Source organism: Dendrobates tinctorius, unplaced genomic scaffold, assembly GCF_039654945.1.
Source record: "Dendrobates tinctorius isolate UK_male_01 unplaced genomic scaffold, ASM3965494v1 ptg000012l, whole genome shotgun sequence".
Lineage (NCBI taxonomy): Eukaryota > Metazoa > Chordata > Amphibia > Anura > Dendrobatidae > Dendrobates > Dendrobates tinctorius.
This window is the reverse complement of record NW_027361680.1, coordinates 852068-867618: the sequence shown is the minus strand read 5'-3', so window position 1 is coordinate 867618 and position 15551 is coordinate 852068. Positions and strand designations below refer to the sequence as shown.

The 15551-nt window shown below is 47.1% G+C and overlaps 1 protein-coding gene across 4 annotated transcripts in view; it reads left to right on the top strand.

Annotated features, from left to right (window-relative positions):
* LOC141065779 (flavin-containing monooxygenase 5-like) overlaps positions 1–15551 on the top strand; it is an 816973-nt gene that overhangs the window by 149982 nt on the left and 651440 nt on the right. Inside the window, exon 6 of one of the 4 annotated variants that reach the window (XM_073557937.1) lies at positions 14265–14461. The exons of the other annotated variants lie outside the window; for them this stretch is intronic. Within the exon in view, the coding sequence (XP_073414038.1) occupies positions 14265–14461 (197 nt within the window). The remainder of the gene's footprint in view (positions 1–14264; positions 14462–15551) is intronic. 4 annotated transcript variants of the gene reach the window in all.

Here is a 15551-nt window from a genome sequence, read left to right as displayed (position 1 = left end):
ATCCTCTCGTCACTTTGGTCACAGGCAGCTGTGCCATCGAGCGTGTCACATAGCGCTCAGATATCAGTGGGCCTCACACAATCCACAAGTGTCCAGTGTCCAAAAGTGTACGCAGAGATTCAAAATCTCCATTATCCTCTCGTCACTTTGGTCACAGGCAGCTGTGCCATCGAGCGTGTCACATAGCGCTCAGATATCAGTGGGCCTCACACAATCTACAAGTGTCCAGTGTCCAAAAGTGTACGCAGAGATTCAAAATCTCCATTATCCTCTCGTCACTTTGGTCACAGGCAGCTGTGCCATCGAGCGTGTCACATAGCGCTCAGATATCAGTGGGCCTCACACAATCCACAAGTGTCCAGTGTCCAAAAGTGTACGCAGAGATTCAAAATCTCCATTATCCTCTCGTCACTTTGGTCACAGGCAGCTGTGCCATCGAGCGTGTCACATAGCGCTCAGATATCAGTGGGCCTCACACAATCCAAAAGTGTCCACTGTCCACAAGTGTGTGCAGAAATTCTAAATCTCCCCTGTCCTATAGACACCTTGTACCATGTTTTACATTACTATATAGTTTGTTGGATTTTGTCTACATTTCTACCAAAAATGAGGAAGGCTGGTGGAAGAGGCCGTGGAATTGGGCGGGGGTTGGCAGCTGGTAATGATGGTGTTGGTGGTGGATCTGATGGTAGTGGCAAGAGCATAATAGGACCGAATGCAGGAGGTGCTGACCCTGCGTCATCGTCTGGCTACATAAGGCCTCGAACGCTTAGTTTTCTAGGAGTTGGCAAACCGCTTTTAAAGGCAGAGCATCAGGAAAAAGTTTTGTCTTACATTGCTGACTCAGCCTCCAGCTCTATCGCCTCCTCTTCTTCAGTTGTAAAAAGTAAAAGCACTGAGTCGTCATTGGAGGCTCATGTTCATGAACCACACCTTTCCTTGTGTCCTTCACCCCAACCAAGATTTAAGGATGACGCAGGCCATACTACTGATTACTCCATGGAGCTGTTTTCACATACCATGCCTGGATTATCAAGTCAAATGGTGAATTACCCAGGCCAAGATGAATCTGACATGCAGTGCACTGATGCACAGCCGCTGATGGATGATTCTGCTGGTACATTCACTCAGAGCACTACATTGTCCTCGCAGTGTACAGAGCCAGATTTTGACCCTGATGAGACTCAGGTGCCCCTTCCCGCACACTATACCACCATACATGGTGACACAGAGAAAGGTGCACATGACATAGAAGAGGAGGTGATGGATGACCCAGTTGTTGACCCAGATTGGCATCCATTGGGGGAAGAGGGTGCTGCTTCCAATAGCTCAGATGAGGAGCATCCACAGCAGACATCGACATCGCAACAGCTGTTATCTGGCAGGCCCGGAGCACTCCAAAGACAGGTTCCAAACATCAAAAGAGTTGCTGGACAGCTTGTCCAGAGGGTCAAAAGATCACAGCGTGCTAGGCCGCAAAATGTCTGCCAAAGTAGGAAGAGTGCAGTGTGGCACTTTTTTGAACAAAATCCTCATGATCAGGCCAAGGTTATCTGTAAGAAGTGCGCAAAGACCTTTAGCCGAGGGAAAAATCTGAAAAATTTGAATACCAGTTGCATGCTTAGACATTTAACCAGCATGCACTTGCAAGCGTGGACACAACACCAAACCTCAAGTGCCACATGTGCAACTGATCACAACGAAGGTAGTCAGCAATGCTACATTGTTTCCCCCACTGTAAGCCCACCGGTTAGCACAGCAGCAAATGTTGAGGTGTCATTGCAAGGCCACAGCAGTCAGGGAATCCCACTGTTATATCAACGAAATACTGATTCTAGGCCATCAGAAAGAACACCAACTCCATCACCATCATCAACCCTCTCTCAGTCCGCCCTGTCCACCGCTACTTCCACCATATGCAGCTCTCAAGTCCAGCTCACCCTCCCAGACACTATGAGTAGGTCAAGAAAGTACTCAGTCTCTCATCCGCGTACACTGGGTTTGAACGCCCACATTGCCAAACTAATCTCGTTTGAGATGATGCCCTTTCGGTTGGTGGAAAGCACAGCTTTCCGCGAACTCATGGCCTATGCAGTACCACGCTATGACCTACCCAGTCGCCACTTCTTCTCTCGCAAAGCCATCCCAGCCCTCCACCATCATGTGAAAGACCGCATTGTCCATGCACTCAAGCAGTCAGTGAGCGGAAAGGTGCACCTCACAACTGATGCATGGTCCAGTCGGCATGGCCAGGGCCGTTACGTGTCCATCACTGTGCACTGGGTAAATGTGGTGGATGCAGGGTCCACAGGGGACAGCGGTGGTGGGACAGTGCTGCCTAGCCCACGGTATAGGAAACAGTTGGCTGTAGGCGTTCGACCCTCCTCCTCCTCCTCCTCCTCCAGAAGCGAAAGCTCGTCCACAGAGCGCAGTCGTACGAGCACTCCATCTGCAGCTGCCACTGTTGCACACGATGTGTCCCCCTATCGAGCAGCTAGTGGAAAGCGTCAGCAGGCTGTGTTGCAGATGATGTGTTTGGGCGACAGACACACCGCCGAGGTGCTGGCCGAGTACTTGAAGCGACAAACTGAGTCATGGCTGGGCAGTGTACATCTTGAGGCAGGCAAGGTAGTTAGTGATAACGGCCGTAATTTTGTGGCAGCCATAGCCCTTTTAAAACTCAGCCACATACCTTGCTTGGCTCACACCTTGAACCTGGTGGTGCAGTGCTTCCTCAAAAATTATCCGGAGTTAACAGCCCTGCTCCAGAAGGTGCGAAGACTGTGCGCGCACATCCGCCGGTCGCCTGTACACTCCGTTCGTATGCAGAAGCTGCAGCGATTGCTCCACCTTCCCAACCACCGCCTCATTATCGACATTGCAACAAGGTGGAACTCCACCCTGCACATGGTGGAGCGGCTGTGCGAGCAGAGGCAGGCCATAATGCATTTGTGGGAGGATACACGGCCAGGCACTTTGAGAGCAGACATGGAGTTGACAGGCGTGCAGTGGTCGAAGCTGAAAGACCTTTGTAAAGTCCTTCAGTGTTTTGAGGAATGCACACGGCTGGTAAGCGCAGACGACGCCATCCTAAGCATGAGCATCCCACTTATGCGTCTGCTCATGCAAACTTTGACGCACCTTAAGGAGCAGGCGTCTGCAGCCAACGTTGATGAGGAGGAAGAGGAGGAGGGAATCCTTGATGACATTCAGCCATTGTCTGCTCAGGGACCTCTCCTGGACGAGGTGGAGGAAGAAGAGGAGGAGGAGGAGGAGGATGATGGGGATGATTACTTAGGGGAGGAGGATGCATCTCGTGGGGCAAGTGAAAATGTTGGCGTGGCAAGGTCTGGTACAGGGTTTGTGCGTGACTGGAGGGATGTGGATTTGCCAGAAAGTGCTCCTCCAACCAGCACTCGCAGTGCATCATTGACACCGGGAACATTGGCCCACATGTCAGATTATGCCTTGCAGATCCTAAAAAGGGACCCCCGCATTGCCAAAATGATGAACGATGACGACTACTGGTTGGCCAGCATCCTGGATCCACGCTATAAAGGCAAATTACAAAACATCATGCCACAGGAGAACCTTGACCTAATATTGGCTAATAAACAAGCAACTCTGGTAAATCGGTTGCTTGAGGCATTCCCAGCACACAGCAGCGGTGATGGTTCTCACACGAGCCGTACGGGACGGGGGCAGCTTCGCAGAGGTGTTCGTGGTGCACACAGCAGAAGTGGCGTTGGAGACAGGGGTTTCATGACAATGTTGTGGACTGATTTTTCAAATACCGCTCACACAACTGGTAATACTGCATCGATGGAAAGTGACAGGAGACAGCAGTTGTCAACTATGGTTACAAACTACTTTTCCTCCCATATCGATGTTCTAACACACAGGTCATTCCCCTTTGACTATTGGGCCGCTAAACTGGACACCTGGCCTGAATTGGCCCAATATGCCTTACAGGAGCTCGCTTGCCCAGCTGCAAGTGTGCTATCGGAAAGAGTCTTCAGTGCAGCTGGATCAATCCTGACAGAAAAAAGGACCCGTCTGTCAACCCAAAATGTGGATGATCTAACCTTCATTAAAATGAACCACGCATGGGTTTCCAAGGATTTTGTCCCACCTTCCCCTGATGACACATAGGGTGACAGAAAAATGGCTTGCTTTGGTCCACCTCTTCCTGGTACTTCACCTATTTCGCCTTTTGCATCAGCTGAATGTCCAACATCAACATATGCCACTTTCTAAAACTCCCTAACTGTGCTGCCTCCCCCCCATGGCCGGGGTCACCACCTAGCGCACGACACCGTGCGAGTGCCGTTGCCCTGGACAGGTGGGTAGGCCGACTCTTGGGCACGGGCACTGGCACAGGGTCCCTCATAGTGCAATCAAGTGTCTCTGACGGTGGTGGTGCACACCCGCCGTCAGACACACCGCTGTACTATGAGGGGCCCAGTGCCAGTACCGACGCCCAAGAGTGGGCCCCCCTTGCTTGGGCAGGGCCCCAGCATTTGCAATCTTTACCTCTCCCTGCTCCTCCACTGTGTAATCTGGGCCGTCAAATCCATACTGTGCCTGACACCGTCTGAGCCTGCCTCCTGAGACATATATTTTGAATGTGTACGCTATCCATACATGTTATCCAGGGATACGGTACCCTTTCTAACCTTTGTGCAATGACGTGCAATCCATACTGGGCCTAACACCGTCTGAGCCTGCCTCATGCTGTATAGACATATATTTTGAATGTGTACGCTATCCATACATGTTATCCGGGGATACGGTACCCTTTCTAACCTTTGTGCCATGACGTGCAATCCATACTGGGCCTAACACCGTCTGAGCCTGCCTCATGCTGTATAGACATATATTTTGAATGTGTACGCTATCCATACATGTTATCCGGGGATACGGTACCCTTTCTAACCTTTGTGCAATGACGTGCAATCCATACTGGGCCTAACACCGTCTGAGCCTGCCTCATGCTGTATAGACATATATTTTGAATGTGTACGCTATCCATACATGTTATCCGGGGATACGGTACCCTTTCTAACCTTTGTGCAATGACGTGCAATCCATACTGGGCCTAACACCGTCTGAGCCTGCCTCATGCTGTATAGACATATATTTTGAATGTGTACGCTATCCATACATGTTATCCGGGGATACGGTACCCTTTCTAACCTTTGTGCAATGACGTGCAATCCATACTGGGCCTAACACCGTATGAGCCTGCCTCATGCTGTATAGACATATATTTTGAATGTGTACGCTATCCATACATGTTATCCAGGGATACGGTACCCTTTCTAACCTTTGTGCAATGACGTGCAATCCATACTGGGCCTAACACCGTCTGAGCCTGCCTCATGCTGTATAGACATATATTTTGAATGTGTACACTATCCATACATGTTATCCGGGGATACGGTACCCTTTCTAACCTTTGTGCAATGACGTGCAATCCATACTGGGCCTAACACCGTCTGAGCCTGCCTCATGCTGTATAGACATATATTTTGAATGTGTACGCTATCCATACATGTTATCCGGGGATACGGTACCCTTTCTAACCTTTGTGCAATGACGTGCAATCCATACTGGGCCTAACACTGTCTGAGCCTGCCTCATGCTGTATAGACATATATTTTGAATGTGTACGCTATCCATACATGTTATCTGGGGATACGGTACCCTTTCTAACCTTTGTGCAATGACGTGCAATCCATACTGGGCCTAACACCGTCTGAGCCTGCCTCATGCTGTATAGACATATATTTTGAATGTGTACGCTATCCATACATGTTATCCAGGGATACGGTACCCTTTCTAACCTTTGTGCAATCACGTGCAATCCATACTGGGCCTAACACCGTCTGAGCCTGCCTCATGCTGTATAGACATATATTTTGAATGTGTACGCTATCCATACATGTTATCCAGGGATACGGTACCCTTTCTAACCTTTGTGCAATCACGTGCAATCCATACTGGGCGTGAGAACGGCTGGCGAGCTGTTAAGCAAGCTACATCACCTGTCCAGACAAGTACAGGGATTCCCTAGCGAGGAGACTTATTTGATTGTTTTCAATGTTGGGACAGCAATTTTTGGGGAGCACTATACTCTGGAGAATGATAGATGGGGCCCACCATACACTGGAACATTCCAAAGGTGGACATCAGACACTGGAGCAGCATTTACAGGGCCCATTATACACTAGAGCATTAGAAATGGGGCCCATTATGTTTGGAGCATTATTTGGGCCCATAAGACAGTGGAGCTTCATCCATGGGGACCAACATATACTGTAGCATTATGTGGAGCTCATCATATACTGTTTCAAACATTATATGGGACCAATGATTCTGTATGGAGAAATAGATGGGCCTCGTCATGAGATGTAAAAAGTGAGGTATTTTTCATTGTACTATACCGCTATTTCTCTGTCTTATCGGAGCATGATGAGTTGTGGTATGTGTTAAAGGGGCGCTCTTTCGCCCAGGGCACATGAAAACCTGCAGCCAGCCCTCCCCCCCCACAACTTTAGCCAAATAACCCCCATTTTTCAGTGCGTAACTTATATTATGAAGTTAATTAAGGTTGACAAGCTTAAGTAAGAAGAATTGATGCTTTTGGCATTCAAATGGGCACTGTTGGCGTGTTTCCTGTCCTCCTCTCACTGCCGACTTTTATTCCCCATTGACTTACATTGGATTTCGTGTTTCGGGACGACCCCGACTTTTCCCTATAATCGGACGATCTTGCTCGACCCGACTTTTGGAAAAGTCGGGTTTCACGAAACGAAACGCGACCCTAAAAAACCAAAAGTCGCTCAACTCTAGTGATAACGGCCGTAATTTTGTGGCAGCCATAGCCCTTTCAAAACTCAGACACATACCTTGCTTGGCTCACACCTTGAACCTGGTGGTGCAGTGCTTCCTCAAAAATTATCCGGAGTTAAAAGCCCTGCTCCAGAAGGTGCGAAGACTGTGCGTGCACATCCGCCGGTCGCCTGTACACTCCGTTCGTATGCAGAAGCTGCAGCGATTGCTCCACCTTCCCAACCACCGCCTCATTATCGACATTGCAACAAGGTGGAACTCCACCCTGCACATGGTGGAGCGGCTGTGCGAGCAGAGGCAGGCCATAATGCATTTGTGGGAGGATACACGGCCAGGCACTTTGAGAGCAGACATGGAGTTGACCGGTGTGCAGTGGTCGAAGCTGAAAGACCTCTGTAAAGTCCTTCAGTGTTTTGAGGAATGCACACGGCTGGTAAGTGCAGACGACGCCATCCTAAGCATGAGCATCCCACTTATGCGTCTGCTCATGCAAACTTTGACGCACCTTAAGGAGCAGGCTTCTGCAGCCAATGTTGATGAGGTGGAAGAGGAGGAGGGAATCCTTGATGACATTCAGTCATTGTCTGCTCAGGGACCTCTCCTGGACGAGGTGGAGGAAGAAGAGGAGGAGGAGGATGATGGGGATGATTACTTAGGGGAGGAGGATGCATCTCGTGGGGCAAGTGAAAATGTTGGCGTGGCAAGGTCTGGTACAGGGTTTGTGCGTGACTGGAGGGATGTGGATTTGCCAGAAAGTGCTCCTCCAACCAGCACTCGCAGTGCATCATTGACACCGGGAACATTGGCCCACATGTCAGATTATGCCTTGCAGATCCTAAAAAGGGACCCCCGCATTGCCAAAATGATGAACCATGATGACTACTGGTTGGCCAGCATTCTGGATCCACGCTATAAAGGCAAATTACAAAACATCATGCCACAGGAGAACCTTGACCTAATATTGGCTAATAAACAAGCAACTCTGGTAAATCGGTTGCTTGAGGCATTCCCAGCACACAGCAGCGGTGATGGTTCTCACACGAGCCGTACGGGCCGGGGGCAGCTTGGCAGAGGTGTTCATGGTGCACACAGCAGAAGTGGCGTTGGAGACAGGGGTTTCATGACAATGTTGTGGACTGATTTTTCACGGACCGCTCACACAACTGGTAATACTGCATCGATGGAAAGTGACAGGAGACAGCAGTTGTCAACTATGGTTACAAACTACTTTTCCTCCAATATCGATGTTCTCCCACACAGGTCATTCCCCTTTGACTATTGGGCCGCTAAACTGGACACCTGGCCTGAATTGGCACAATATGCCTTACAGGAGCTCGCTTGCCCAGCTGCAAGTGTGCTATCGGAAAGAGTCTTCAGTGCAGCTGGATCAATCCTGACAGAAAAAAGGACCCGTCTGTCAACCCAAAATGTGGATGATCTAACCTTCATTAAAATGAACCATGCATGGGTTTCCAAGGATTTTGTCACACCTTCCCCTGATGACACATAGGGTGACAGAAAAATGGCTTGCTTTGGTCCACCTCTTCCTGGGACTTGACCCATTTCACCTTTTGCATCAGCTGAATGTCCAACATCAACATATGCCACTTTCTAAAACTCCCTAACTGTGCTGCCTCCCCCCCCATGGCCGGGGTCACCACCTAGCGCACGACACCGTGCGAGTGCCGTTGCCCTGGACAGGTGGGTAGGCCGACTCTTGGGCGCGGGCACTGGCACAGGGTCCCTCATAGTGCAATCAAGTGTCTCTGACGGTGGTGGTGCACACCCGCCGTCAGACACACCGCCGTACTATGAGGGGCCCAGTGCCAGTACCGACGCCCACGAGTGGGCCCCCCTTGATTGGGCAGGGCCCCAGCATTTGCAATCTTTACCTCTCCCTGCTCCTCCGCTGTGTAGTCTGGGCCGTCAAATCCATACTGGGCCTGACACCGTCTGAGCCTGCCTCCTGATGTATAGACATATATTTTGAATGTGTACGCTATCCATACATGTTATCTGGGGATACGGAACCCTTTCTCACCTTTGTGCAATCACGTGCAATCCATACTGGGCCTGACACCGTCTGAGCCTGCCTCCTGATGTATAGACATATATTTTGAATGTGTACGCTATCCATACATGTTATCTGGGGATACGGAACCCTTTCTCACCTTTGTGCAATCACGTGCAATCCATACTGGGCCTGACACCGTCTGAGCCTGCCTCCTGATGTATAGACATATATTTTGAATGTGTACGCTATCCATACATGTTATCTGGGGATACGGAACCCTTTCTCACCTTTGTGCAATCACGTGCAATCCATACTGGGCCTGACACCGTCTGAGCCTGTCTCCTGATGTATAGACATATATTTTGAATGTGTACGCTATCCATACATGTTATCTGGGGATACGGAACGCTTTCTCACCTTTGTGCAATCACGTGCAATCCATACTGGGCCTGACACCGTCTGAGCCTGCCTCCTGATGTATAGACATATATTTTGAATGTGTACACTATGCTATCCATACATGTTATCCGGGGATACAGTACCCTTTCTCACCTTTGTGCAATCACGTGTAATCCATACTGGGCCTAAGAACAGATGGCGAGCTGTTAAGCAAGCTACAGCACCTGTGGTTTGTACACGTAAGTTTTTCATTTTTTCAGGAATGACGGTTAGGCCTAATTCCGGAACTGCGGTTGACCTGCACTTACTGGGAAATCATCATTCGCGGGTAATAATTGTAATCACAGATCCCCATCACTAACGTTGTTCAGCGGGTTATCTGCACCTGTAAGCGACAAACGCTGGCCTTTTCAGTGTAGCGCACATGCAGCCACGGACATGTAAGGGCATGACACACCAGTTATTGGCCAATCTCATGTGCCAGAGCCTCACGTGTCCCTCTAGTAAGCCAGACTCGGACCGCGGGGCATGACGGAGTCTCGTTCGTTAACGGAATTAAGCTTGCAATGTGTGCATCTGTTCTGTAGCTTGCATGGTTGAGGTTTCCCAGGTGGAGTCGAATTAAACCGTAGGCTCCACTCCTGGTGGTGCCCTTCTGGACATTCCTTTAAGGTTCAGCTTTGCAACCATACTGCCTTTGCAACCGTAAAACAAACACTTTGCCTTCATGAACGCTGTTTGGAGGGTCATGACTCATGGGAATAACGCCGCCCAATCAGTTAATCTGCTGGAGAGATCCTTCGTTGCTCCCAAGCATGACATCACACTCCCTAGGAGGAAGGTAATGCCACTGTGGCGACCGTACTCCTGGGGGCGACACAAGTGCACTGATGCCCAGCCACTGCTCGATGAATCTGCTGGTACATTGACCCAGACCACTACATTCCCCTCGCACGCTACACGGCCTGAATCTGACCCTGATGAAACTCAGGTTACCCTTCCCATATACAGTTCCATCTTACACGGTGACAAAAAGGAAGCTGCAGATGAAAGTGCAGGTTCGGCCCACCCGCCATCAGACACACCACCGTACTATCAGGGGCCCTGTGCCAGTGCCGTCGCCAACGAGTGGGCCCCCCTGCTTGCTCAGGATCACAGCACTTGCAAGGTTGAAATACTGTGCAGTGAGATGGAAGATGGGAACGACGAGGAGTCCAGACTAGTACAGGGATTCCCTAGCGAGGAGACTTATTTGATTGTTTTCAATGTTGGGACAGCAATTTTTGTGGAGCACTATACTCTGGAGAATGATAGATGGGGCCCACCATACACTGGAACATTCCAAAGGTGGACATCAGACACTGGAGCAGCATTTACAGGGCCCATTATACACTAGAGCATTAGAAATGGGGCCCATTATGTTTGGAGCATTATTTGGGCCCATAAGATAGTGGAGCTTCATCCATGGGGACCAACATATACTGTAGCATTATGTGGAGCTCGTCATATACTGTTTCAAACATTATATGGGACCAATGATTCTGTATGGAGAAATAGATGGGCCTTGTCATGAGATGTAAAAAGTGAAGTATTTTTCATTGTACTATACCGCTATTTCTCTGCCGTATCGGAGCATGATGAGTTGTGGTATGTGTTAAAGGGGCGCTCTTTCGCCCAGGGCACATGAAAACCTGGAGCCAGCCCTCCCCCCCACAACTTTAGCCAAATAACCCCCATTTTTCAGTGCGTAACTTGTATTATGAAGTTAATTAAGGTTGACAAGCTTAAGTAAGAAGAATTGATGCTTTTGGCATTCAAATGGGCACTGCTGGTGTGTTTCCTGTCCTCCTCTCACTGCCGACTTTTATTCCCCATTGACTTACATTGGGTTTCGTGTTTCGAGACGACCCCGACTTTTCCCTATAATCGTCCGATCTTGCTCGACCCGACTTTTGGAAAAGTCGGGTTTCACGAAACGAAACGCGACCCTAAAAAACCAAAAGTCGCTCACCTCTAATCGTGGAATAAAGTCGTGGACTCAGCAGGCTGACAACCCCCCAGTAGGGTGATAGTGGCAGCAAGGTGAGCACCTCAACTGGGCAATGACCTCTTACCAGTTCCATGCGTATGCGATCAGAACCATCGCCAGTACATGAAAGCTGAACCAAGTTTAGTACAGTGATCAATTACAATGTCAGGTCAGCCGCCTACAGATTCGTATCTCATAAACCTACAACTCCCAGTAGGTATATAAGGTCTAAGGGGTAAGGTTTCTCCTTGTGGAGAGTGACACACCAGCTGTGGCTTGTCAAGGTAAGGAGGCTTATTCGCCGTGCAATGCTCCTCTGGGAAATTTTATATGCAAATTGCCTCTTCAGAGAGAAAGAGGACTTTTACTCTACAGCGCCACCTTTTGGTAGTAGCGATCCTACAAGTCACAATCAACCCTTTAACGAGTCTTGTAATATGACTTAAGCCCCCATTACACACTGCGATATCACTAGCAATATCGCTGTAAAGTCACCGATTTTGTGACGTAGCAGCGATATTGCTAGCGATATCGCTACATGTGATACTTACCTCCGACCGGCTCCCCCGCTGATTATCGCTGATCGCGCGAGAACGTCCTGGACCATTCCCCGTCGGCCACTTCCTGCTGGGCTTCCTGTGGCGCCGACGAGCGACGCGTGGACGCGGGCGGGAGGACGTCAGGATCGCCGCATCTGACAGGTAAGTAACGACCCCTGACCCCTGCGATGTCGCTGGTGAGATCTGCCTGTGTGGCAGCTCACTAGCGACCACTTAGCGATGCACCAGCGATCCATATCGTTGTCGGGATCACTGGTGCCTCTCTAATAAGTGTAACGGTACCCTTAGGATAAAAGCCAAATCAGAATCTCAATTTGCAGACACGGTGTTTCGGGCTATTGGCCCTCGTCAGTGCATATAAAGAAGCCTAAATATGCTGCCCATTGACCAAGAAACATTTCATGTGAATATAGCCATGTGGCAACCAATAAATAAGGCTAAATTTACTCACATCCCCCATAGAAGAAGCTCACACGAAATGCGCTTTGGGGTGCCACTACCATTAGCAGGTTGGGTACTTTGAAAGCTGTCATACATAATTAAGCCTTTGTTATTTCACCTTTTCAGATAGACCTTTTTATTGCACTGTTCAGCACTCAGCCAGTTTACTGTCATGCATATTTAAGCCTTTATCTCTCCCTTTCAGATAGACCTTTTGTTACACTGTTAAGGCCCTTTTACATTTAGCGATGCACCAGCGATCCGACCAGCGATCCCACCCGGTCAGGATTGCTGGTGCATCGCTAAATGATCGCTAGTGAGCTTTCATACAGAAAGATCTCACAGCGATGCAGCAGCGACGCAGCGCACGATACTTACCATTCACACACAGCGATCCTGCGTCCTCCCGCCCGCGTCCAGCGTCGCTCGTCGTCACAGCAGGAAGTCTCAGCAGGAAGCGCCCGACGAGAAATGGAGCCGGACATTCTCGCGCGATCAGCGATGGACAGCGGGGGAGCCGGTCGCTGGTAAGTATCACACATAGCGATATCGCTAGCAATATCGCTATAACGTCACAAAATCAGTGACGTTTTAGCGATATTGCTAGCGATATCGCTTAGTGTAAAACCCCCTTATATCACTCAGCCAGTTTACTTAAGGGATTTACCAACTAAATCTGAGCGATTTTTTTTTTAATGCTCTACACCTAGCCTTATTTATTGGTTGCACATGGCTATATTCACATGAAATTTTGCTTGGTCAATGGGGGACATATTTATCCCTTGTTATTATTATTATTGTTTTTGTGTTTGCACTTTATAGTTGTATTTAGGACCTGAATTTATATGCTCTTTATCTGTTAATGAGCTTAGTAGGTATGCACAGGTGCACTTTGGTTGTTTTATGGAGAATGCTATTATGACACATTGCAGCAGTCTTTTTCCATGAAGCCTTATGGCATTTCATTTGGATTTAATTAAATTATCATGTATTCAGTAGGTATCTTAACCACTTATATTTGCTTTAGTGCTCAAAAAAATTTTTTAGGACATGTTATAGTGGTTAGCTTTAACCATATTTTTATGCCAAGTATGTAATCTGGTGCACTAGTATGTTTCAATCCATGATATTTTGTATTTGACCAGCTGCTGGTAGCTATTATTTTGCATTTTTGTACCTCTGTCAATGACTTTTAATATTGAGTAATATTTAATAAAATGGATTTTCTATAAAGTGACATTGTAATTGATAGCTGTACTTAGTTTGGTGATTTATTCATGTACTAACGGTGTTTCTGGTGCTGCATCCATGAACTGATGGTGGTTCTGGCGTTGTACTCATGTATCAACCGTGGTTCTGATCTTGTACACATGTAGCAATCCATAATAAGCTTCACAGCTATGTTAAAACTTAAAAATCCTCAAAACTTAGTGATTTGAAATTACAAGGGGGATTTGGTGAGATTCTGCTAAGTTTCTGCTCCAAAAACTCAGTATAAGTTAGCGTATGTTCACACTAATTTTTTTGGTGCCAATTGTCTCCAAATCCTCCTCAAATGCTCAAAACTTGGTCCCAGTGATGTATTAATGTGTACTGATGGTGATACATTTATGTAAGTACCACTTTACATTTTTCTGGCCCTTGGGATTTGTTAAGAATGTGATCTGCGGCCCTTGGACCAATAAATGTTGTGCACCTGTCACCTAGAATAATAAGCCCTGTGCAAAGGTGCTTTCCATCAGTGTACAGACCTCAGATGCCATCTGTAGTCGGGGCTCTCTAGATAAAAGGGATGGCCTTTGTTCCTTGTATCATAGCAATGAGATAGATAAGGGACAGAGGAATCATTAAATAAGGAAAAGATTAAGGATTATTTTCTGAAGTAAATTTGACCAGTCCAACTATTTATGTAAGAAATATATTGAATGTGGAATAAACAATGAACATTGGTATTTGTTCTCCTAAGGTATTTCTAAGCACAAGAAGAGGAGCTTGGATTCTAAATCGTGTTTCTACCAATGGTTATCCTGTGGACATTGCAAAGTCATCTCGATTTGGGAGCTTGATCCAAAAAACGCTTCCTAATTTGCTAAACTACATTGCAGAAAAAGAAGTCAATCAGAGATTTAATCATGGCAATTATGGACTTATGCCACGACATAGGTAAAATGTATACTCTTTTTTAGTAATTATTTATATTTATTATCTATATTTTGTAGATTATTGGGTTGAAATAAATAGCATAAAAAACACTGTAAAGACATATATGGCATGTAAAATCTGCAAGACTTAAAGGTGGGAAAACACTTTTAATAGCATTGAAGATTCACTTGTCTTTCATAGATTTATCAGAACACTGATTGAACGAAGAGTCTAAAATAGCTTGGAAAAAAGCCAGACCCGCTTGGTCATTTGTTAAATGTCGCTACTTATTAATGACAAATCTGAATTTTAGGAAGAATAACAGCACTGCACTTAGAATCATAAAGGTTGACTGTTTGGATAGTATCTCTTAAGCTTGCTATAGCTACTGTGGTAGGTGGGCTCACTTAGCTGCTCCTCGAGGTAGACACAGGCACACGTGGGTTAAAGTCTCTGGGTGGTTTATTGCATTATAATGATAATGATAAAAGAAAAACAGCCTTTCTGGCTCAAAAGGAAAAAAAAAAGTTCATAAGCAGTCCTGCCCAGCACTTCTGGGCCAGCACATACGACAGCTCTCACTGGAGCGTCAGCCTAGGGCTTGCTTGCCTCTACACACAACACAGACCCATGAAAAATGGCTGGACAAAATCACTGACTCTGGTGGATAGAAAACTAAAACTTAACTTTTAATATATCGTGATTAAATAATAAAACAAATCCACCGTGCTTGTGTGCAGTCTGTCCGATAAGACCCCTAACAAAAGGGCGTCACAAAGGACAGTAATATATACAAGATTGGCATTGCATTCACAAATATCCCTTTCAAATCATAGAGAGATATCACAAAATACCATTTCTTAAGGGAATTGTTCAATAATTATATCACTATACCCCTGTACTCATGATATAACACCGCATCATTCCTATTAACTATGCAGCCTATTAAAAAAACAGACCGTCAATAGACTCAAGTGCTTAAATCATTGTACATTGCCCCCAGCAGAGTTAAAGTTCTACCTCATACAGTGTCAATTAATTAACAATATAACACCGCATCTTTACTTTTAACTAAACAGTCTATTAAAAGACAGACTGTCAATAGACTAAA